This window comes from Lipophrys pholis (genome assembly GCF_963383615.2).
Source record: "Lipophrys pholis genome assembly, chromosome: 13".
NCBI lineage: Eukaryota > Metazoa > Chordata > Actinopteri > Blenniiformes > Blenniidae > Lipophrys > Lipophrys pholis.
The window spans coordinates 12320836-12345148 of record NC_137632.1 but is presented as its reverse complement, the minus strand read 5'-3'; the positions used below and the strand labels follow the sequence as shown (position 1 = coordinate 12345148).

Sequence of the window (24313 nt, the reverse complement as noted above, 5' to 3'; positions counted from 1 at the left end):
GTCGGATTGGCTGCGCGTCCTCGCCAGCTGTACTTCAAAGAACACGCGAACTACAACTAGGTAGTGTTGGGAGCTGCGAGCCAAGAGAGAACCCGTGTGACCCGCGTCCACACGGTAAAGCGGATTCAAATTGGAGCCATACAGCACTGAAATCACAAACACTCTCCTCACAGAACAGACCCTGGATATGGCTACGTCAATACTTGGGGTGAGTTGGATTTTGTTTTTACGCACAAAAAAAGTTGCGCGTAAAGTTATTGTCGTTGCCTTTCTTCTGGAACTAAATGGTTCTGCAGCTTTATAAAAGTGAATTAGTTTCCGTATGTGAAACGATGCACTGCTGTGTATTGTTAAGTTGCTGAAATTTTTCCAGTAGTTTGTTGTTAAAATAATTGACTCTGGGACAAAGAGTGTTGCTCTCACTCAGGAGCTCTTCAAACTTTGTTTTGGATGCAGCATTTTATACTAGTCCAGTGAGTTATTAAAAACAAAAAAAAAAGTCATGTCATTGTTAATGACTGACTTCATGATTTTTCAAACTCGATCATGGAAATCTGGATATTTCTGAATGCCTGCTCATACACCTGATTCCAGTGAATGACCCATTGTTAGGCTTCGGCATAAATATGCATGGCAGGGGCTCTCAAGGGCGGGGAGACATCGGGACACGCGTCAGGCTTCATTTTAATACTCACTTTATAAACAAACACTACACTTTTTGGATATATATTTCACAGACCGTAGTCGCTGTGGAATTGTAAAGTAAGTCTAGAGAATTGAATTGATGTGGTCGAGGCCGTGCTTTGTGAAGCAGTTTAACGTCTAAAGTCCAACTTTTTGTGCTTGTTTGTTTTTCTATTCCTCCAGGAAGAACCACGTTTTGGAACTACACCTCTAGCTATGCTGGCTGCAACCTGCAACAAAATCGGCAACACCAGTCCTCTCACAACTTTACCCGACTCCAGCGCTTTCTCGAAGGGTGGATTTCATCCGTGGAAAAGATCCTCCTCCAGCTGCAACTTAGGATCCAGTCTGCCAGGTTTCACAGTAGCGACAAGCCGCGCTTCGACAGGACTAACACCGACCAGTGGCACGGGCAACAGCGCGTTTTGCTTAGCCTCCACCTCCCCGACGTCGTCTGCCTTTTCCACAGAGTACAGCGGTCTGTTTTCCAACTCTGCGAGCGTCACGACGCAGGAGTCGGGACAGTCGGCTTTTATCTCCAAAGTCCACACGTCAGCAGAGACTCTGTACCCGCGGGTGGGCATGGCGCACCCGTACGAGTCGTGGTACAAGTCTGGTTTCCACTCCACCATCTCCGGCGATGTCGCCAACGGCGCGTCCTCGTGGTGGGACGTCCACACCAACCCGGGGTCGTGGCTCGACGTCCAGAATCCCGCAGGCTCCCTCCAGACCTCGCTGCACTCCGGGACGCCGCAGGCGATCCACTCCCAGCTGAGTGGCTACAACCCGGACTTCTCCTCTCTGACCCACTCGGCGTTCAGCTCCACCGGGATCAGCCCCTCCGCGTCCCACCTCCTCTCCACCAGCCAGCACCTGTTAACGCAGGACGGCTTCAAAACCGTCATCCCCACCTACACAGACGCTTCTGCCGCCAACGCCATGATTTCGGGGGGCAGTTCAGGAATTAGTAGCTCGTCTCGGTCGTCCCGGCGGTACTCCGGCAGGGCGACGTGTGACTGTCCGAACTGCCAGGAGGCCGAGCGGCTGGGCCCCGCCGGGGCCAGCCTGCGGAGGAAAGGACTGCACAGCTGCCACATCCCGGGCTGCGGGAAGGTGTACGGGAAGACCTCGCACCTCAAGGCGCACTTGAGGTGGCACACCGGCGAGCGGCCTTTTGTCTGCAACTGGCTTTTCTGTGGCAAAAGGTTCACTCGGTCCGACGAGCTGCAGAGACACCTTCGCACCCACACCGGCGAGAAACGGTTCGCGTGCCCGGTGTGCAACAAGCGCTTCATGCGCAGTGACCATTTGAGCAAGCACATCAAAACGCACACGGCGGGCGGCGGAGGCAAAAAGGGCAGCGACAGTGACACCGACACCAGTAACCTGGAGACCCCGCGGTCCGAGTCCCCTGAACTTATTTTGGAGGGTGTGAACCCCAGAATCACTGTTAAGGATCCGTCTCCCCACGATGAGCCGTGAGGCTGCAAATCAAAACTATACGCTCCAAAAAAAATTAAATGAATTAAAAAAAAATAATAAACTGCACAGCGATGAAAACGGGTCCTCTCTGACAGACAATACAAGGAGAAAATATTTACAGAAAGCGATTGCATCATGGGAAAAAAAACAACAAAAAACAGCAATTCTCCACGGGCGTGACGAGTATGTCATTCGTAAATTCATTTAAAGAAAAGAGTGATTTACAGTGTAAGGCCTTTCGGGAACATTTTTAGGGACAACTTGAAAAAGAAATGCGCGAAAACCTGTTGAACTTTTGGTTGGACAATGTGAGTTCCATCTTGTATATTGACCACTAAACTCTGTGTTATTTTCATGTAAATGTTCGGCTCTGATTGTTTTATTCGTGTTGGTAATCCTGGAAATCAGGGAGTTTACTTTGGACGCACTTTGTGGATATGTATGTACACAGCTTTTTTTTAACCTTTGGTTAACCATTTTATTTCTTTGCTAAAAAAAAAAAAAAAATCTATATATAAATGTTTACCTGTATAAAGTCACACGTATAAGACTTTCATTTTATCGTAATTAAAACATCTCAAAAAAGGCTGTAATTGTGTGATGTAGATTTTATATTTATTTGTTAGTATTTATTTCTGATTTATTTTGTTAAAAAAAAAAAAAAAAAGAAATCACTCACTGTATGTTGCTGGTGGGATTTTTCTTTTTCTTAAAATAACCTACAATACCTTGACTTCCACTATTTCCCCTATGGAATAAATCGATGCTTAATGCCCCGGAAAAGACATTTCATGGCCAAATGAAAATCTTGTTAAATGGTATTAATTATGACTTGGAGCACATCGCAGCCCCATGTGTCTTGTATTTGCGATTAGGGATTCGTGTCTTATCAAATATCTAATTAATCGCCGAGACATCTTTTGTTCAGTTTCACTTTATCGGGGGTTTCCGAGGGGCTTCGCTGACAAAGGTCCCCGAATATTTATTCTAATTGTCCAAATTAACTGCTTTAATTTGCATACCAATCGATGGACCAAGGATAAGGATATGGCTTCTTCTTCTTCTTTCTTTATTTTTTTTTTTTCTTATCCTTGCCAGGAGCCACATAGATGTTCTGGGAACAGTTTTTTAAACTTTAGAAAGAGAAAAGGGGCAAAGAGTCAAATGCAAATGTTGAATTTAAAATGCTCTTCGCACGACGCAGTCAAATGGTGCCTGCGTGTTATTTGAATATCAGTGGCCCCGTATTGAAAGGGTTCAAGGATGCTCTCTGACTTCTTTGTGCTTACCCAGTGCAGCGTCCGATCGCTCAAAGAGAAAGCCCGGGAATAATTACAGCCTGGATCCAGGATGGGAACATGGAAAAGCATCTCATCCAGACACCCTGGTTTTCTTTTCTTTCTTTCTTTTTTTTTTTTTTTTGAAAGAGGATGTTAAATTGACCAGAAGGCAATCGAGGGAAAATTATTTTCATTTCCCCTTGTGAAACAGCGGCTTTAAAAAGAAACCACCGAAAAACAATTAGATTTGCGATTTAAATTAAAAGAAAAAAAAAAAAAGAAGTGAAAAAGCTAAACCCTCAGAAAAAAATGCTAAATATATATTTTAAAACAGTACTGCTCCATGTTTTAATGACACTTGTTCTTAAATTGAGTTTGACTTTAAAAAACAAAATATTCCCGTGAAAAATAAGAAAAAAATGTGAATTTTAGTCTTATATATTTATTCTATGACATATTTTATAAATAGAAAAGCAAATGGCAAGTTTTATAAACGCAGTTGTTTCTTCTTTATGCGTCCCATGTTTGCTTTTGTTTCTCAGACTGAATCCTCACGTAAAAAAAAATAAAAATTGAACGAAAATGAATGTTCTTACTTTATGAAAACGTTATTAAAGAATACCTAATTTAAGGCCTAAATCAAATCTGCAACGATTCTGAGGTCAGTAAAAAAAACACGCATATTCCTGTTAGTATAATAAATCCAGCAGGTGTCCAGAGAATAAAGAACAAAAATAGCAAACGAGTTGACAGTCAGCGGACACATTTATTTCAACTGAATCTGTGGTGACACGAATTTAATACAGGGCGACATTAAACCAAAATGTTTGAATTTAAAATAAGAAAACAAAAACTCAGGGATTTGAGCCATATCAACAAAACAATCTCGGTTTCCCCCTTTAAAATATGCAGTGAAAATAAGATCTAACCCGTGGCTACACCACTCTGACTTTATGTTGACCGATAAAATTGCGCAAATATTTTACATTCGCCAGATCAGATGCAAATTGATTCCTCCTGTAATCAATCAATTTGAGCGGTTCACCCCGCAAACAGCCTCGGGAGCGGAGCCGCATCCGCACATCTTCTGTCACTTGCTTCCCTCTGCTGGAGGAAAACGAGACCGACACACAACTTCTACTATTTGTTTTTTTTTTGTCAACATGCGCCAGACTTTCACTGTTTTGCTCGGAGGAAACAGAAATCAGTGTCTTCTTTTGGCTCCGTCTCGACTCCGACTCCTGCTCCTTCCCCTGCCCTCCCTTTCTTTCCTCCTTTCTCTGCTTCTACTCCTCCCATCTGCTGTTCTGCCCCTCTTCCCTTCGGCGCCGCTTCTGTTCCTCTCCCCGTCTCTGCTGCGACGTCCATCTTTACCTCGGTCCTCCCCGTCCCTCTCGCGGCTCCTGCTTCTGTCCACGGCGGACTTGGAGCCGCTCGGCCTGTGTCGGTCCCTGCTGCTGTGCCTCTTTCTCTCTTGACCTCCCCGCGGCGGGGTCTTCCTCTCCGGGCTGCTCCGTCCCCTCTCCGCCCTCGTCTGCCTGTAATCTCCCGACTCTTTAGGTGGTTTGTGTGCGGCGCGAGGGCTCGGTGACCTGCTCCTGTGAGACGAGGCCCTTCTCTGACTCTTGACTCTCCGCTCTCTATCGGAGCCGTTATCCCGACAGGAATCTCTTTTCTTCTTCCCCTTTTCTTTTCGGCTCTTGGACTTGCTCCGGCTGTCTGAGTCGGAGCCGCTGTCACTGTCACTGCTGCTGCTGCTGCTGGAGGAGTCACTGGAGCTGTCACTGCTTTCAGGCTTTTTCCTGTGTTTCCTTTTGCTTTTCTTCTTCTGCTTTTTGCTCTTCTTCTTCTTGGCCTTGTGCTTATCTAACCGATCGAGCTTCCTGCAACGCAAGCGTGCGATTTACCGTCATCACAAACTCACAATATTATCATTTCCACGAGTCCAACAGACTTTCATCAGTCTTGAATATAAATAAAATAGCAAGACATATATCCAGTTGAATAAAATGCTATATTAGATTACAAACATTGGACGGCAATGAATTTCATGACAAATTATGTGAAATAAATATTTAATTTACGTTAATGTAAATATTAAAAACCTCTTTGTTTTTTAATACTTTAATATTTAAAAGAGAGGAAGGTGTGGGTCATTTGTACCTGAGGAGTTTCTGTTTCTGTTTGGTGCTCAGTGACTTCAGAAACTCCACTTCGGGATCTTCTTCTTCTTCACTGGCGACGTAATCCTGCAAACAACACGCAGCACATACGGCTGAAAATAGCGACGCCTGGAAAAAATAGGATTCTCAACAGTAAATCTATATCTGATGACAGCTGAACACATTTAACAAAAATAACATTAAGAAAAAAAATAAATAAATAAATTCTCTTGATTTGAGTTGCGAATACACGCGCCTACTTTGGTGTAAATGTATGTATGTAGTGGGAAGACGAGAGCAAAAGCTGCACTTGGTGTTCTGTCTCAAGGGTATAGCGAGCGTGTGTCGCTATACTGTCCGACGTGCACGGAGATGACAGTGTGAGGCAGACAATTACCTGCGATGGATCACAAACAGTGGAATTCCTACCAAGGACACATCTTTTCAGGGCAAACCCACTGTTTCGCATCTCCGCCATTAACTCGGAGGGGTGCATCGACGGACCTGTTGGCACAAATCACAGCTTCAGAGTCCCATTGATGTTGAGCCCATACCATCCACTATCTCCACAGTGGGAATTTCAGGGGCGGCTTTGTTAACAGAATGGGACATCAAATCAACTCACTCCACATCCGGCTGAGCAAATCATACAATATCATTCTCTGCCAAAGCAGCAGTTAGAGGAATCAGAATACACAATAATTACATTTTTTTTCCCTCCCAGCACAGGGGGGGGGGGGGGGAGAACAGGGACGGGGACCATTACAGCACTCCACCATCAACACCACAGACTGGACTCTCCCAGGGTAAACATTATTACTTTACTACTCAACTCCCTGATTGCATGAGTCAGAATCAGCCCGGAGCCGGGAGCTTCAGCTGAACCCTGATAGCTAAAAGTCAGGCTACCTGTCCCTGTTGCTAAGTGTGTGACAGACAACCCCCCCCCCCCCCCCAAAAGAAAATACCAACCACTTCCATATTCTGGCTCCTGGTTTTCTATTTCTCCACTGACAACATGTTGAAGGAAAACCTGCATATTTGTGTCTTCTTGTAACTCCATTTTTGTTTCTAGTTGCACATTTCTACAACCGTCGCCGTCAATAAATAAATACTTATTTTTTTATATATAAATAAACCCAATTTTAACACGAGGAGCTACTTGCAAACAATTCAACAGTAAAAAAAAAATATAGACATTTTTACATGAATCCTGTAATATATTGAAAAGATTCTCTATTTCCCGCAGCGATCTTGCGTACCTGCAGCTTCCTCTGAGGCCACAGCGCTGGCATTGATCCCCGACAGTCCGTACAGAGGACACTCTCTGTCTGTGTTCACGTGGCCCCATTTATGGCATTTGATGCAGCGCACGTTGCGAACCTGAAGACGTTCAGAAGAAGAACTACATCAACCGTTGCCCAACACCAGCGACAAAACAGAAATGCTGATTCGTAAATTAAACAGATTTATTCCTAATATGCTTCACTGCTAACTTTAGAAAGCGTGTGTATCTATTTTTTTTTTATATCGCTATATGTTCTAATAAATCTAAAGTGTGTTGCAAGCATTACATCCACAGAACAACTTTTGTTTTTCTTTAATTTAATGAGCAGCTGGAAACATCAAATACTTTAGAAATACTAAAATTCTGTACACACCTGGATTCCAAAGGGCTGATCTCTAATATTCATGTCATCCTTAGCGTACCTACACGACAGAAAGTAAGAAAGAAAGATGAATTCTGTCAGTTATTGGGGAAAAACAAACAAACAACCTTCATTGGATTTTGAAATAATGTGAATAATTACTTTTCTCGAGGAGCCCCCTTTTGCCACTCAAACTTGTACTCGTCCTCTCCGTCCTGAAAGAAAAAAAAAAAGAGACTTTGAGAATGAATTTAACAACGTAAACACTTTGTGTGGTGGAATGAAGGATGTGAAGCGAACTCCAAAGAAAACTTGTCAGGATGCGTGTTTGTTAAAGCTCCTTCCATTCACTTCCACGGGGAACGCATGCAGCTGTTGGGCCTCCGGTGGTTTAAAGAAAAGGCCAAGAACTGAATTTTGGAGGCAGGACTTCACCGTAACATGAGAATAAAAGATTAAATTAACCTCTTCTCTCCCCCATGATGGACGCAGTTAAACACCGAGCGATAAGACTGATCAATTGTTTGGGTTTCTTATTTTGGAGATTTTCCAGTGGCCACCAGTTCTGATGTTATGAGGCTGGTTTCTGATTTGAGGAGCTGTTCTGTTATTTACCTCTTTGGTTTCCTCTTCAGGACATACGGCAGTTATGAAAGGGAAAAAAAGAAAGAAAGAAAGAAAGAAAGCGTTAGAATATTAGTCTTGTTTAACATTCAATTCTTGGCAGTGTAACATATTAATTACCTTTAGATGCTCCAGGTGGAGCCTCATACATGAAATTGAGGCCATTTTTAACCCGATCATCCCCCATCAACAGCCTGGAGGACAAAACAATTTCAGAATAAATGGGTTTTTTTTTTTTCAAACAGTTTACAAGATGTGAAGTTGGAGGAGGTCCCAGGACAAAGTCTACTGGATGTCTGAACAGGCTCATGTCCTGTCCTCGTTTGACTGAATGAAATCTTTCCCATTCGCAGAATGACGAGGTGAATGTGTCTTCAACACTTTGATTAAATACATCTGCGCGCTTTAGAGCTAAATGTGACGATACCATCGCTGACTGATGAAATGAGTCTCCATTTACTGTAACACACGTTATAAAACAGGACACATCACAGCAAAAATAAACCCATAAAGAAAAGCAAACAAACACCACATCTGGTCTTCAAGAGATAATGGAACAGAGCCCCAGGTCTTCCTGAGTCGAGGCACGGTATTCCAGTGTGTAATTATCCAACCTGTTGTTGTAAGTGTCCTGCTCTTTCAGATACGCCTGCATCAGGTCTTCTTGTTTGCTCTTCTCGAAGGTTAGTTTCTGTTCTGCTATCCATACCTGTCAAGAGAGAATCACAAACAGGCTTCACACACAGAGCAGCCACAGGGATCAGACACTCATATGTACAGGGTTGTTCGATTTCTCCTTTACATGTGACGATTCCTTAAGGATCTGAGGACATTTGTTGTAGTTAAGTAAAATTAGGAGGGCGTCCAAGTTAGATGCAGCTCTAAATTAAACACGCTTCTTTTTTTTTTTTAAGACAGAACTACAACTGGTAATAGTAGTAGTCTGGATTTTGTTTATCAAAATAAGCAGAACTAAGAGACAATGAAATTGTTTCCAGAGTTTATTGAATTACGTGATATGGAGTTAAAATCAGATACTGGAAATCTGGTAGTCTGTCTAAATCACTTAATATTCCTTATAGTAAAGCATCATAGCTTACATATTCCCAGCAATGACACAATTTCAACATTCATTTTGCCGCAAAACCATTTCCACTGGCAGATATAAACCTATATTCTATACAGGAAGTAGTAAGACTTCAGTGAACTGAGCTAAAGGCTAACGGGGCTTAGCTCTTCAACTAGCACGCTAATGATTCTTACCTTCTTGATGTTTGATTTCGACGCAGGGTGAAAATCCTTCTTACACATGAAATTTGCAAACGACTTCCCCATGACTGACCACCCGTGAAGCGACCTAAGTTAGAAAAACAAGGCTACTTTTAGATAACCGAGCCGCAAACCGGGAGCTTCTTGTGGATGTAAACAACACGGCCCGCAGGAAGATGGTTTCGCGTTGATAAAACATATCCGGGTACGACAAACCGGAAACTACAGTTACAAAATAAAATAAAATAAAATAAAATAAAATAAAATAAAATAAAATAAAATAAAATAAAATAAAATAAAATAAAATAAAATAAAATAAAATAAAATAAAATAAAATAAAATAACTGGTAGATTTACGATTCAAAATTTACCTGGTACAGTACTCCTTGTCCAACAAGAACAAGAACAAGAACAAGAACAAGAACAAGAACAAGAAGAACAAGAACAAGAACAAGATCAAGATCAAGAACAAGAACAAGAACAAGAACAAGAACAAGAACAAGAACAAGAACAAGAACAACATTGATCAAATCAAAGCTGCAAGCAGCGTTGAACGGGTCCTCGCTACTTGCGAGATTCCGACTGACAATTTCACCTGAATAGTGGACAGATGTGGCAACGTTTTAAAAGTTAAATGATGTTCAGCTGAAAGTATGGAACCTGTTGTGATTCAAAGTTGAAGGAGTTTAAAGGAAAGTTGAAGGGTTTTCCCATCCACTTCAATTTGAAAAGTTAAAATATTTAAAAAAAAGTTTAAAAGATAAGGAGTTTAAGGAAGTTTTTAAAAAACAGTTAAAAAGTTGAACGTTTTAAATGTTGAATTGTTTAAATTGGTGAAGGTTTTAAAGAGATTTGAGCATGTTTAGGGTGTCAAAAATGCATGTTCGCACAGTAGAAGAAAGTAAAACAACAACAACAATAACAACAATAATCTCTTGCATTCCAATAGGGCATCGCCCAGCTCTGCTCGGTTTTGGACCCTAAAAAAGTCACTGTTACATGTTTCTGTTGTTGTTTTCTCCCCTTTAATATTTGCATTTCAGTTATTCTTTTTCAGATTTTGAATTTGTGTTATTAAAATCATCATAGTGTAATAATAATATTTATGTTGTGAAATGCCAGCAAAACAAGGCAGGAAACTGAAATCCAAAGATGAACATGGTGAGATTAAAACCTCACATATGATGTACAGAAAAAAAATAAACAGATTACACAGATTACCTAAATGAATGGACACATACAAGTATGAATCTGATCCAGGGTTAATCGTTTAAAAAAGAAAAAGAAAACGCATAAAGGAGTGAGGCATGCTAAATTATCCGTGGGGATGAATCCTCTCACATGTCAAAAATAACTGTATAATAAAAACGCAGTCAAATTTATGAATGGAAAAAATACGTTCGTCCTTCCTGCCGTATATACGAATGTGAAACTGACTTCAGCTCGGTGACTGTAGTGTTTCCGTGTCAGTGAACTTTGAGAGTCAAACAGAAAGAAACAGAATAGAAACTGATACTGACAGCAGTCAATGACAAGGGTAAGTGTCCCACACCTTCACCGTGTGTATTAGATACTATATCTGCCAGGCGCTGTTTTCTAAACGGAGCAGGTTAAATCGGTGTTTCCTGGTGTTAGGTTGAGTTTGAGGCTGCTGCTATGCTCCCATCATCCTGCGACACCTTCGTGGCTCTGTCCCCTTCTACTGAGGGACAACGCATCATTTTTGGGAAGAACTCTGACAGACCTTGTGATGAAGTCCAGGAGGTTGTGTACTTTCCTGCCACAGACTATGGCGCAGGACAGAGGGTGGAGGTAAGTGACACAGGCAACCTGTTACTGCCCCTCAACCTCCCATGATGAATTCCCATCTGGTTCACATTAACATTATTATGATTATTTCCCCCTATTTCTGGTTCTTCTCTCTCTCTTTTTTTTTTTTTAAAGTGCACGTACATTGAGATTGACCAGGTTGCCCACACATTTGCAGTTGTGTTGAGCAAACCTGCCTGGCTGTGGGGGGCAGAGATGGGGGCAAATGAGCATCAAGTTTGCATTGGGAATGAAGCCGTGTGGGGCAGAGAGAGTGCTGATGAGGAGGAGGCACTTCTCGGCATGGATCTGGTTCGGTAAGCTCTGCCACGGTAAAACTACCCAAACGGTATTCAAATGACACTGGATGTGTAGGAGATGATAAGGTAACTCTTCTTACAGACTCGGACTTGAGAGGGCAGCGACGGCTTCGAAAGCTGTGGATGTGATCACTGAGCTGCTGGAGAAGTACGGCCAGGGAGGACCATGCATGGAAGATCAGTGTGGCTTCACCTACCACAACAGCTTTCTCATCTCAGACAGGAAGGAGGCATGGCTGCTGGAGACTGCCGGGAAGTACTGGGCTGCTGAGAGAGTGGAAGGTAAGCCGGAAGAAATAGTTATGCATGGAATAAGAACCGGGCAGCATGAAGTGCCCATCCATCTACTCATCCGTCTTTTATACTGCGCGAGCCAATTCCAGATGACTGTGGAGGAAAGCATGGTAAACACATAGATACAGCTACATACAGGTGTCTACGAAGCCCAATAGTCCGTGTTTTGTTTAAACATGTTTAGCTAAAAAAAAAAAAGAGATCTACAGATATGGGCATTTAAAAAAGGCCTAAACAAACATCTATGTACTCTGCATTGCTGCAGCCTCAAGGGATTTATGTTGATGCTGTGTCACTAGAACTAATTAAACTAGAGGATTGCATTTGGATAAAGCTGATCTCCTTTGACAACGATTTTCTCGTGTTTTAAATCTGCTTTGATCGTGAGGTGCCTCTCCATCAGCGAGCTGTCCAGTTGTCCGGCCGATAAAATAGCGGACGTGTTGCTCAAAGCCTCTAAAATATGTGTATAATGGCCATCACTACTTGTCACCGTCTAATTTTGCCTAAATTCATCTTTTTTTCGCCAAAATATAGCAAATTATTGGCTCGAGAACACAACTAGCAAATTACTTTTCATTTAATATTAAGTTCAGAAACGAGCAACATGATTGGTCAATTGATCTCATGTGGTATATACATTTTGAAAGGCGAGTAATTCTTGTACTCGTCCATATGAGTTCAAATGCTGAAGCAGAGGGGGAGTAACTCAGACAAATTTTCTTTCCAAGATGCTGAAGAATTATATCTGCAGAATCCACACAGGTGGGACTAATTCTATTGACAGAGTATGATCGATCGAATTTTTCATTTCCCAAAATGTTGACACGTTTGGATAACTGCACATCATTCATGCTTTTCAATTGAAGAATAAAATATTCTTTGCTGTGAAAAATGCTGATTTTTAAACAAGTATTCACAATCATGCTTGTTCCATCACCAATTTATGTGTGACTGTGACATACTAAGATCTTGGAACCTCGCTGTAGGAGGCCTGCTGATAACAAATAAGCATCTAATATTCAATTAGAAACTAATAAGAGGATAATAGAAACAATTTCACAGTTCAGAGTCTACATGTGCTCAGTCCCGGGCTGCAAATAGAAGCAACAGGGGGCATAAACAAGTACATGTAGTGAAGTTTTGGAGTGAGGTGAGTCAGGTATAGGTACAGGAGAAAACCACCATTGAAAAGAAGATATTGCCTTTAAAGAAAGAAAAGATAACGTTTTAACAAAGCAAGAGAAAATATAGGATCATCAGCAAAACATATTTTGTAGTTCATTTGTGATTTATTCCCGTTTAAGATATAAAAAGCACACAGCATGGCAGTCATCTCATGAACAAGCTGCACCTTTTGATATTTGAACGGTTCAAATTGGTTGAATATTGCAGGAGAAGTCTCAATAATAATAATAGGTGAATGCTGAAAGGCATTCAGACATGAAGATATTAATGTCTGCAAAACAATCCAAACGAGGTAGGAGAGACGTGACTCAGCTCCACCCTGCATTGATGGCAAACATATCATCCAGACTGTGGATACCTTTCGTCTTTTCTCCCTCAGATTCTGTGTCAAGAGTGTGAAGTCATGCCAACATCTCAGTTTTCTTAGTTTATACCAATATACAGAAAAAGAGGACGAGGTGAAGCCCCTTTAATGCAGTTGGCTGTACAGTTGCAGATTCAAACAAACTCTAGTCCCAGGAGCAAAACCTTAACTTACATATTCTGCCCACCAGAGAGCGCCACCATCTTCATTTTTGTGTTTTTTTTACATCGGCATGTTCCCCTCAGATTTAACTTTATAACACTTTTAACTAACACATCTACATTAGCATAGGACTGAGACTAATATCTGTTTGGATCTCTGAACACTTTCCAGTTAAAATAAATAATTCTGTTCATTACACCTTTAAGTCCTTCGGTCCTCACTAATGACCCATTCAAACCTTTTCCAGGTGGATATCGCAACATCTCAAACCAGTATGGTATAACCACCAAGGTAGACAAGGAGCATCCGGAAATGAGGGAATATGCCCGAAGCAAAGGCTGGTGGGACGGAAAGACTGAGTTCAACTTTGCCTCAGTCTACTCTTTCATGACCACGGCCCGAATAGAAGCTTCTGGGAGTCGATACTGTGAGGGGAAGAAGATGTTGGAAAAGAACAACGGTGAGTTAAAGCCGCTGCGGGGGAAATGCAGTTATTGTTATTATTAGCAGAAGTTGTTTCTACTGCAGTCAAGTGACTTTAATTGTTTGTTTGGTTTTTTTTATCAAAGGTCACATCACCGCAGAGACAATGATGGACATCCTCAGGGATAAAGAGAGCGGCATCAACATGGAGGGCATGTTCATGACAACAGGAAGTATGGTGTCTGTGATACCGACGGACCCCGCCCTGCCAGCCGTTCACTATTTCACTGCAACTCCGGATCCTGAGAGGTACAATACCTGATCTCGCTTAAGCAGTTAAGCACACTTTGCATCGACTGAAGAGTCATTGAGCAACACTCTTGTGCAACAGGTCTGTGTTCAAACCGTTCGTCTTCGTGAAAGACGTCCAACCCTTTAAGGAGACCTGCTCCCCCAGCTATGGTCCGGACGACCCCGTAAAGAAGAAACCACGCTTTCAGAGCAAGCCTGATCGCAAGCATGAGCTATTTGTTAAACATGAATTGGTGGCTGCCCTCATTGGATCCTCCAAGGTGTGGTTGTCATTTCAAACCTGCAATTCACGGCTCAGTGGGGCTCCTTTCTGCTGAAACTGGACTCACACTCTCGTTTTTGTCCGTACAGGACAGAGGACAGAAGATCCAAGATGGAATGCGTCAGCTGGAGAAGAAGACGATGGAAAAGATGGAGAGGTTTCTGACAGAGGGTGTCGCAGAGCCGATATATTTGACAAACCAGTTCTCTACTTCTGTTCAGGAAGAGGTTGCTCTTTACAACAGAGACTGAGATGCCGACAACATAACCCATCAAACGGGTTTATAAAGTGTCGGTATCATCGTTTGTGTCTGCTGATTTCCTGTTGAAGTCAGGTACAATCTTGGTCACATGGTTAACAAGTAAACAACCGCAACACAACCCAATGTTCCCAGCTCGTGAAATTCATAAAACCCCAGAGGGATGAGTAAAATCCGACTGAGCTGACTCCTAAGTAAGAAATCACTATTAAGACAGAAGAATCCTGTAATAAATGTTTATTAATAAAATCTATTTTCAAACAAACATTGTCGTCAGAAAGCATGAAACACGTTGAGTCATGAAAAACACATTTGCTCCAGTGTCGCCAGCATTTTTTAGTTCAAAAAAACTTTTGCTCTAGAAAAGCCTGAAACATTTTACGTTTATTGCAGTAGTACACCGCGATACCTGAGCATAAAATAGACAGCAGCAGCTTAAGGTCCAGGAGGTTTGTGTGGAAGACACTTTATACTTTTTGCTTGATTGAATTATTATAATTTTTTTTAACTTTTCCTTAAATTGTGCCTGCTTATTTAAAGTATTCAGTTAAAATTGTTCATGGTTTTTACCGCACGTAGCTTTTACTGCATCTCCCTTTGTCCTTAACTGGCAAAGTCTTTGTTGAAATACTTAAAAATAGCCATCGATTGTGACACATCAATGTCAAATCCCACAGCATTAAATTGGCAAAGCTGCTTCATTAGATAAGGAGCTGGTGAAACTACCACTAAAAAAAATATATATATATTTCTTCCCTTTATTTCTTCGGAAAGGTGCTCAGGGAGTGTAGTGGCGGCATACACAGAGGTGTCCTGATGTAGGTGGAAATAAGCGCAGGAAAGAAGGGTGATTTCATTTGCCTGCGTCTCTAATGTGCTTTCTGGGAGCACCTCTGGATGCTTTAGCACTCCTAATATGGCACAAATCAAAGCAGTACAAATTCCCCGACTCAAAACAGCAGAAAAACAGCCTCTACTTGTTATATGATCCAGTGTTTCACACTAGTATGAGATACTGACACGTCTTAAATTAAATGATCTTTTAAATAATGATTTAGCATGTTGCAAGCTCTCCTTTCTACTATTACATATTGCAGTGCATGGTAATCACTAGTGCATATTTTCACAGTAAAGTACTATAATCACCAACTTTACATTTCACAGAAAGTCAGAAATCAATGACATGGCTAAACAGGAGTGTACTTGTGTGGCAGTCCGATCTGGCCTCACATCTCAGAAGTACAACCTGTGAGTGGCATGTTGCATACCGGAACTGAGGTGGTTTCAAGAAAACTTGATCATTAATGGCCTTTGAGAACAATTCAATGCAGTGCATACTGCCCAGTGGCCTATGGAGTTAAATAGTGTGTGACACCTCATAACACGTCCCTGCATCATCATCAGCGTCCTTGTTGAAACACACAAGCGTCACATTGTTTCGCACAATAGTTCATTGAGCAATGCTGGACTACGCAGAGCGGTTTAAAAAAAAAAAAAAAAAAAAGTATTTATCTTTGGGATGAAAGAAATTGCTTCTCTGACCGAGGTTTCTCATGTCATGAAGCGGTAATAGAGAGGACTGTCTTGGAAGTCGTACTCCTGCTTGATGTGCTGGAGAACACCCCCATGCTGCAAGCGGGTCCCATACAGTACCGCCTCGCCGCGGTCCTGAGCCAAGCCCACCTGCTGGAGCCACTCCACCAAATCGCAGCCGAGGAAACAGCTCACCTTGGTCATTTTTCCACACCTGAAAATCAAGAAGGAACACTGCTTGACAAAGCCGAGCAGCGATGCAGCCCACACACAAACCGCACTATGTGACATAATAATTAGGACCATTATGGGTTTGTGAAGAACTGCCGGGAACTGCGTCTGTCATTGACAGCGGCCACAGTGGAAGTGACGTGTTCACCTTCGTTTCTTGACGATGTCATGAAAACACTGCTGCTTGTGGTATTTCGTGAACTGGAAGCAGGTCATCCTGATGTCCTCAGGTAAATCCTCCTGCGGCTGCTCTTGCTGCTTCTTTCTATACCAGAGATTGTATAATCTACACAACAAAAGAAAAAAAAGAATGACGTGCATGAACAAAGTGCCTTCTGTGCATCAGGACTGTCACGGTATTTATCAGGAAAAATTAAAACACATCGGAACATATTTTTCCCTATGCTCAACTGAAACTTCGATAGGTTTTAGATTTATTACCCTTAATTGAATTTGCTTTAGTCAATGACTATTCAAAAATAAATACAATATTTCAAATATCTCACGAGGTCAAACAATTTTATCACTACAATTATCTCAAAATGTTAAAAAAAACAAAAAACTTTTTAGTTTAGATGTTAAAAGTGTAGAAAAAGCTGATGAAACAATAACCCTTAATTACACTGTTATTTCCTGATGTGCAGCTGTACATAAACAACCTCCATGTATTACAGTGAGTGTATTAAATATTGTGCTGTAGAGTGTGTGAGAGTTGCACACGTCCAGTTTTCATTTACCTCCGTTTAACAGGCAGTAAAATCAAGTGTTTGTCCAGCCCAAAGAGAGCGAAGGAGAGCAGTCCCTGTGAACAGAGGAGACGACCCTAATGACGTGCCGGAAGACACTAAATGCGGGCGATATCAGGACGGCTGGATCTTCACACTGACCTGTCCATAGTTGGTCACGGCGCAGAAGAACAGCAGCTCCAGGTAAAGCCTCCCGGTAACATGGTTGAACAGCAACCACAGGCAGCTGGACAGGTTCTGGTAGAACAGACATCCAACACGAACTGGTCAGACGAGCAGCCAAAACGAGACGTTATGTGGCATTTCTGCATTCAGAACATCCTTTGTTGTCACGTTATTTAGGTTAGAAAACAAAAACAAACCCCAAAAAAAAGTTAAGCGCAGTGTAATAAAATCAAGAAAGTCTTTTCTAAGTTTGCGTCAGGAATGCTTACAAGCCAGCGCAGGGATAAATAAATAATCAAAGAACCAAGAGATGTCAGAACTGATTTTTAAAAAGTCTTCCGACAGCGGCACGAAATTACATAGTTCAGTCATTTGTATCTGATTTGGTTTGTGATGCACTAAATATAATAATGCAGGCGGATGGAGGCTGACTTGGTGTCACCGCAGAAGTGAAAGGTGGTGGTTTACTCACAGCGAGCAGGCTGACAGTCAGCAGCAGACATAACAGCACATGACGGGCCACTTGTCTGTCTGCAACCTGTTGGAGCTCCTCCACTTGGACGAGGAGGCAGTCGGTCGAATCGCACCTGTTCTCACACTGACCTGGTGGTGGCAGCACGCCTCAAGATTGATATGGGCAAACGTCCAAACGACAAACAAAAGCGTGCAACTTGATGCTTGGAGACGTACTTGTGAGTTCGCTGGGTGTGTTGTTTGGATTTGTGCTGATGATCATATCTGGCATGGGCTGCGATGCTGGACAGTCACATATGAGGCAGGCTGGGAAAATAAGAAATGTGAAGTGAGACTTTCGGTCTCAGTTAATTTCAGCCTGCACAGATGATACGTGCAGAATCATTTTTGTTGGCATGTACACTGCGGATAGGAAACACTATGGACTATGAATATTATCTTCTACGAAACTATATCCACTGTCCAAAGTCAACAATGGCTCACATGTCATACATAACCAGTACAAAAACAAAATATCTGGTTACTGGTTTCCTAAATTTCACACTTGCTTTCCAGGGAACACGAGAAGAAGTCTCAGTTGAAAGTCAGAATCACGTTGGGGAATTAATTTTCAATCATCATATCTGGGAGATTTAAGGTGTACTCATTGTGCCATAAACTTAAAAAGCGTCCTCCTCATAAAAAAAACATGTCCAACAAGTTTTTTTTTGTGTTTACTTTGCTTTCACTTTTAGCGTTTTGTAATTGCCTTGTTAACTTTTCTCTTAAGAGACTGCACTGACAGGGAATCCTGCAACATGCTCATTAACTCAAACAACATTAAAAGACTGCTTCTGGTGATTTAAAGTGGATTGCCAGAATCCGGAGACACTTTTTCATGCGTTGGATTATTGTGCTCTGCTTTCTTGTCATCTAAAGAAGACCACATAGTAGTTGATGTGCTGACGGGAAGCAGAAAGTTAGTCTCTCCATGAGAGAGACATGAGAGAATCGATTACAGAATTGATTCAACACGAACCCTATTTACCAGATTTGCCCTTATTATATGTTCCTCCAGGAGCTCTCAGGTTTTCATGCAAAGCTTTGTCATCCCTGCAGTTTTAATAAAAGCCCAACGCGAGGCATCGTTTTATGACTTTAATGACGTGCGACTCACCTCTGTGGAACAGCCTGCCTGAGGACCTGAGAGCTCCACAGATTGTTGACATATTCAAAATCAAGTTTGTCTGTGTGTGTGTGTGTGTGTGTGTTTTCACCTTGGAGAACTGTAGATAAATACAGATTTGAAAATGTGATTCTGAGAAAAATGCTTCAGAGTAAAACGAAAGTTTCAGTTTCTGTCTCTGTGGTTGAGTGATGGCCTGCAGTTTATACAGTTTGAGAAGAGAAAATATTCACTCAGATGTCCTCGGGATAAGTTCCTCTCCATATGGGACCCGGTGTTGACGTGCTTGGGTGGACACAAAGTTCTGCCAAATACAACCGAGCAGCCACTCCTGTATAGGTTCCATTTTATGTATTTATTTTCTTTCTCTCCGTGCAAGCACAGCATGTCTGCTCTAGAATAACTCTGGATATCATTTTTATTTATTTTTCTTCTATTACTCTGTACTTATTTCCCCGACTTTATGGACTTTCTGTTTGTTTGCTCTGCAGTGTCAAGGATTCTCTATCTCTGCTAGTCTTGGCAACTGCCTTTATTTTGAGAGTGGGGTGGGATTAGGGGGCAGTTAAGTTCATTATGTGTTTGAATTTATATATGTATATTAAAAATATGGAAATGTCGGTGACTGTTCAGAGTCCTTGTGTTTTGCTTGTCCTGCTCGTCTAGATTTTCAACTTCAATGTATTTTGTTTTTACACATTATGTTCGAAATAAAAAAAAAAAATACAATAAATAAAATATTTCTAAATATAAAGAACATTGAAATAATGATTCAGTTTCTTGGAGAAAACCGTCTCTATTAACTCCATTGATTATCAAGTCATTTATCAAAGAGCTTTAATACCTTTAAGTCCAATTAAAGTGACAGCGACAAATGTTTTGTTACTTGAATATGTACTCATATTGATCGTTGAATCCACAAATGAAATACCTCTGTTAAGATCCCCTGATGCCGGGACCGGCTCAACTAGAGTCTGGCTATCCGATTCAGGTTCAGTCACCAGATTATGATCGGCATCACACAAATGATTTCCCTCCTGGTTCTCGTCATTCGGGGCCCAACTGCCTCGACTGAGACATATCAGAGAGCCTCCTCCCAGCAGTATACTGAGGACCAGTACCACCGTGGTGACGATTATCTGACAGAAAATACAATGCAAAGGCTTTTAGATGTTTCATTATTAAACGGGCAGACAAGACAAAGACAGTTTGTGGAACTTGTTACCTGTGCACTGCCGTAGAAGAACGATGCATCAATCACGTCAGAAACTTTTTCTCCAGAAAGGAGCAAAACAGCAGTTAGTGCAGCCGGGATCCTGTTAAGAAATGTTAGGATTGTTTTTTAAAAGCACTAATTTCATCAAACTGAATACAATAAAATAAATGTGTTTTTTTTGTAAAAACAAGCCCCAGTAGATGACTATTTGTCCTTGTTAATATCAGTTTATTCAAACAAATCAAACCTATTCTACAGCCATTGGACTCTAGTTATGGAGCTATTTTTTCTTGGTGGCTAAAAAACTAGTTTGGTTTCATTTCAGTTCTTTTGTGGTGAAGTGACTCACCCCCAGCCTGCAATTACCAGCACGCATGGAGAAACTTTCAAATCCTCATACTTTTTCAAGAGAACAACAGAGAGAGCTATTAAACCTAAAAAAAAAAAAGACAAAAAAAGAACAAAAATCAGTTTCACAATTACAGTAAAACTAATGGACATGAGGTCACTGTTGGTGCGTGTGCTCATACCAGGCCATATGTAGGTGCTGTACAGTGAGGTGCATAATAATGCGAACGTCAGAATTTGCCCGATGAAGTTGTCCTCCTTCACCACAAAGTTCCACAGGATCATCGCAATGCAGGTTAGAGACTAAAAACAAACGAACAAACAAAAAGAAAAACATTCACTGATGTGACATTACTTCAAACAAATCACTATCTCTTTAACAAGGTCATTTTTGACAGTATTTTGCACAATGATTACCTGTGCGAGGAAAAGATGGACTGTAAACATGTGCGGTAACCTTTTACATTTCTTACTTAAAAACATAACAACAACTGTCCAGACCTGTTGGGGAAAAAAAAAAAAACACAGTGGATGACGTTTTGCAGGGATTACGGCCACTTTCACAAATTAGAAATGTCATTAAGTTTAAAATTGTCGGCTGGCTGACGAACATTAAAAAGGTGGTAAACCGAAAGGACAACATACAGCAGAAAAAATAATAAACTGAATTCAATTTCATCATTTCAGAATGTCCCCGTTTGTAGCTTTCAGGTTCAAGTTCCTTGAAATGATCAACTGAAGGTGAAAATGAGGAACATAGTCTGTGAATCAGGAAGACATCCGTGTACAAACAGAACCCTGAACAAACCACCACTTCAGTGTCAGCTTACCAAAGTGCGAGACGGTCAGTTCAAAAGACAGGCCTGCACACGTGTAACGTGAAAGCATTTTGATGAGACTCACCAGTGCAACTAAGCTTACGATGCTGATGTTAAAAGTGACATTTTGCAGGGAGTTCTTTAGAATCTGAGGGTCCATCCAGTTGATCGTCAGCAGCCAGGCTGAAACATACATTATGGGCGCCGAGAGAAAAGTGCTGATCACCATACCAGAGGCTATCTAACAGGAGGGAAAATACAGGTGTTTAAAACAATGATTGCTGATAGACAGGAATTGATAGGAAGCTATAAATAACTCACAACTTCCAGTTCGGCGTTATAATAGATGGCGTAGATGGCCACACTTGGAGCAGTGGGAAACACTCCATAAAGAAAGGCATAGTCCGAGAGGCTCGAGTGGTTTGAACTGCTGCTTTTACTATTGTCCAACAGGTCCACCATGTCCTTACAAATCACAGGCATTAGTAATCTGGAAGTCAAAACAATATATGCAATTATTGTGTGAGAGGGTTAGTCAGCACTCAGAGGAATCCAGTGCACCGGTACCATTTAGATATATCAGCCATTATCGTGATCTGTGTAAAACTTAATGAGTCATCTATTTAGTAATAACAACTTGTGGTCTAAGAAACGTCTGAGTCATTCAAATATCTGGACATAACAACATGTTGGGGCTACTTCACAAAGCCCTGACCCGCTGACTCTCCAAAAGGGCACCTCATTATAATAATTTACAGTTATCTCAGACCACAGAACCAGCTCTAATTCAAAATGACCACCGGAGATGGAATAAAAATAGAATTACTTGCACTCACAGTTTTGCTGTAACCAGTAATATCAGGGTCACAACCGTGGATTTGGTCAGTTTCCCCAGCTGTCCCACCATGGAGAGCCCCAGGTAGAACAATGCAGTACCCCCAAAAGAGTTGGTCAGGCCGTCCACAAACTCAGCCAAGAAGGCAGGAATCCTCTGGTGCAGGACAAAATGGGCGATGATGCCAATGAAAACCATAAACACTATGGGGTTTCTCAAGACCTGGAAGAGTACAACTCCCACGATCGTTAGTTTGCTCTGTTGGTGGTTTCCCTGATCCTTCCACTTCTGGATCTCACAGAGGGCAAAGCCGATGGGATTCAAAAGTATCAAGGACACAGGCGCAACCAGGTAAATGTACTGGAGGTACTCGGGGTGTGTGCTTTGGTAGAGGGCTTCAACTGTGGATGAAGATGGAGACAAATGAGTCAAGGAAAGTAGCCACAACGTTAAGATAAGCACACAGGGACAGCGGACTCGGTGATGTAAAGAGTCGTTTATACAATCTAACCTAAATTATACAGTGGGGTAAACTTGTGAGATTATGCAGAATCCTGATGTACACCGAGTGCAGAAAAGTTAATAACCCTTTCAGAGTAAAGAAGAAAAAACATAAAGTGAATCACGGATTAGCCACTGGAGTGACAACAAAAAGTCATACGTTTTGGAAATTATACATAGTTAACCCATTATGAGAAGATTATAGTTTAGGAGCAGACTAATACTGGTTTAGCTTTATTGATTTAGTGGATTATAAAACTATTGCTGAAATGAATGTCTGCTCAATTGGAAGTTTGAATACGTGTGACTTCTCAAATCATGCTCGAGCAAAATGTATTGTTTTAGCTGTACAGTAATAATTTAAATTAACAATTACTTGCATAGGAACGTTAGTTTATGTTCTTCAAAGAGGGCAGTGAGTGCAGGTTTGATTGGCATGGCATGTATACATCTCCATCTGCATCACAGATTGTATACCAGTGTTTTGAGATCCTTATCCATTTCTGAAGAGTAAACAGTACTTTGCTTTAGGATGACAATTTTGCATGACCTCCATGTTGAAGAAGTCCCCACCAAAGCAGTACTATCAATATTGTGTTTGCTACCTCCACCTAAACTACAGCAAATCACTGATTACGCTTCTGGTTGGATGAATAGGTCGGCTATGCGACCGGATGATTACAGGAAACGCAGGTAATGAAAAGCATTGTGTGCTGTAGGGATAAAAAGCTTACCTATTGGATATCCCAAAGCAAAGTCATTGCTCTGAGTAGCAAACATTGAGAAGAGTCCAGCTTTGCTATAGCGGCTGGCAGGACTGGCCACAATCAGGGTGAGGACACACACGAGGCAGAACACAGACACTTTGGCGATGAGGATGCTCCAAATGAAAGGCCAGATGACATGGCTGAAGTCCAGCAGCACCATGTTCTTGAACAGCAGTGCTGGGAGGGCAAACTTGGACACAAAGTTCCCCAAACCTTTGGCCTGGTTAGAGGTGATGATGTTTGTCCTCCCCGCGATGTAGCCGCACAAGATGATCCCAAAACACTCCAGGAGAGCCGGGAAGAGCTTGTCGATGGACATGGTGGTGGTGGTGGCTGAGGTGAGCGCGGGGGATCCAGGGGTCTGCGCCTCTTCCCCCTCGAAGGCGAAGTGAAACGCTCCTCTGTGGCCCGGAGTCTCCATCCTGCCTCAGATCAGCTGACACGCCTCGTTTGCGGTGCTGATAAGGTCGCGTCAGTCGTTGCGGGGTTCTGGAAGAGCAACACGATGATAACGTGGCCCCAGTGTCAGTAGCAATGTAATCTGATTACAACATTTCACTGGGTGAACCAGGCCATGACGTCCTCTTCAGCAGTGTGAAGTGATTGACATAACACAAGACAGCATCATCGACTAACTTGTTTATGGAACTTTTTAGACAAAACTTACTCTCACTTCCCTCCGGGCAGGTCTGTCCTCGAGCGTCCCATGTGTCAATCATCTTCCGGTCGGTAGCCCGTACAGCTAACGTGAAACTGAAGCTTTACAGGCACGACGTAAAGTTACATACGCGATCAAAGTTTACTGTACACTACAATAAACTTCTTCGGAGGACTCTGACTTGGAATCCGCCGTGTTTGTCAGTCACAACCCAGAGGGGCGTCTTCTCTGTCTCAAAATACCACCCAACAACTTTCATAATCCCAAGTAACCGACACATTTTAACCAATCAGGCTGTGAATCAGGAGCTAAA

The 24313-nt window shown here is 41.9% G+C and overlaps 4 protein-coding genes across 5 annotated transcripts; 2 read left to right on the top strand and 2 right to left on the bottom strand.

The window, feature by feature from the left end:
- Window positions 1–62: 62 nt before the first annotated feature.
- sp9 (sp9 transcription factor) lies at window positions 63–2749 on the top strand. Its single transcript, XM_080477784.1, has 2 exons — window positions 63–208; window positions 868–2749. The coding sequence occupies exons 1-2, from the start codon at window positions 188–190 to the stop codon at window positions 2164–2166; spliced, it is 1320 nt and encodes a 439-aa protein (XP_080333910.1). The 5' UTR covers window positions 63–187; the 3' UTR covers window positions 2167–2749.
- A 1587-nt stretch (window positions 2750–4336) lies between these two features.
- On the bottom strand, window positions 4337–9326 carry cirsr (corepressor of RBPJ and splicing regulator). The gene is made up of 10 exons (XM_080478960.1): window positions 9145–9326; window positions 8496–8590; window positions 8002–8075; window positions 7873–7886; window positions 7420–7472; window positions 7270–7318; window positions 6871–6991; window positions 6006–6112; window positions 5610–5695; window positions 4337–5329 (listed from the first exon to the last, which is right to left on the bottom strand). The coding sequence occupies exons 1-10, from the start codon at window positions 9214–9216 to the stop codon at window positions 4651–4653; spliced, it is 1350 nt and encodes a 449-aa protein (XP_080335086.1). The 5' UTR covers window positions 9217–9326; the 3' UTR covers window positions 4337–4650.
- Window positions 9327–10584: 1258 nt separating this feature from the next.
- scrn3 (secernin 3) lies at window positions 10585–14805 on the top strand. The gene is made up of 8 exons (XM_080478959.1): window positions 10585–10687; window positions 10786–10962; window positions 11095–11276; window positions 11362–11561; window positions 13535–13747; window positions 13857–14019; window positions 14102–14282; window positions 14374–14805. The coding sequence occupies exons 1-8, from the start codon at window positions 10679–10681 to the stop codon at window positions 14533–14535; spliced, it is 1287 nt and encodes a 428-aa protein (XP_080335085.1). The 5' UTR covers window positions 10585–10678; the 3' UTR covers window positions 14536–14805.
- gpr155a (G protein-coupled receptor 155a) lies at window positions 13630–24270 on the bottom strand. Of its 2 annotated transcripts, XM_080478958.1 has the most exons (17): window positions 24010–24270; window positions 23310–23831; window positions 22076–22475; window positions 21561–21729; window positions 21325–21480; window positions 20839–20922; window positions 20604–20724; window positions 20423–20507; window positions 20083–20173; window positions 19789–19996; window positions 17909–17998; window positions 17691–17821; window positions 17195–17290; window positions 17045–17109; window positions 16456–16593; window positions 16141–16290; window positions 13630–13712 (listed from the first exon to the last, which is right to left on the bottom strand). In XM_080478958.1, exons 2-17 carry the CDS (start codon window positions 23761–23763, stop codon window positions 13673–13675), a joined length of 2478 nt encoding a protein of 825 aa, XP_080335084.1. In that variant the 5' UTR covers window positions 23764–23831; window positions 24010–24270; the 3' UTR covers window positions 13630–13672. The 2 variants fall into 2 exon arrangements, with proteins under 2 accessions (XP_080335084.1, XP_080335083.1); XM_080478957.1 differs by lacking the exon at window positions 13630–13712 and having other exon boundaries at window positions 14764–16290.
- Between the last annotated feature and the right edge of the window lie 43 nt (window positions 24271–24313).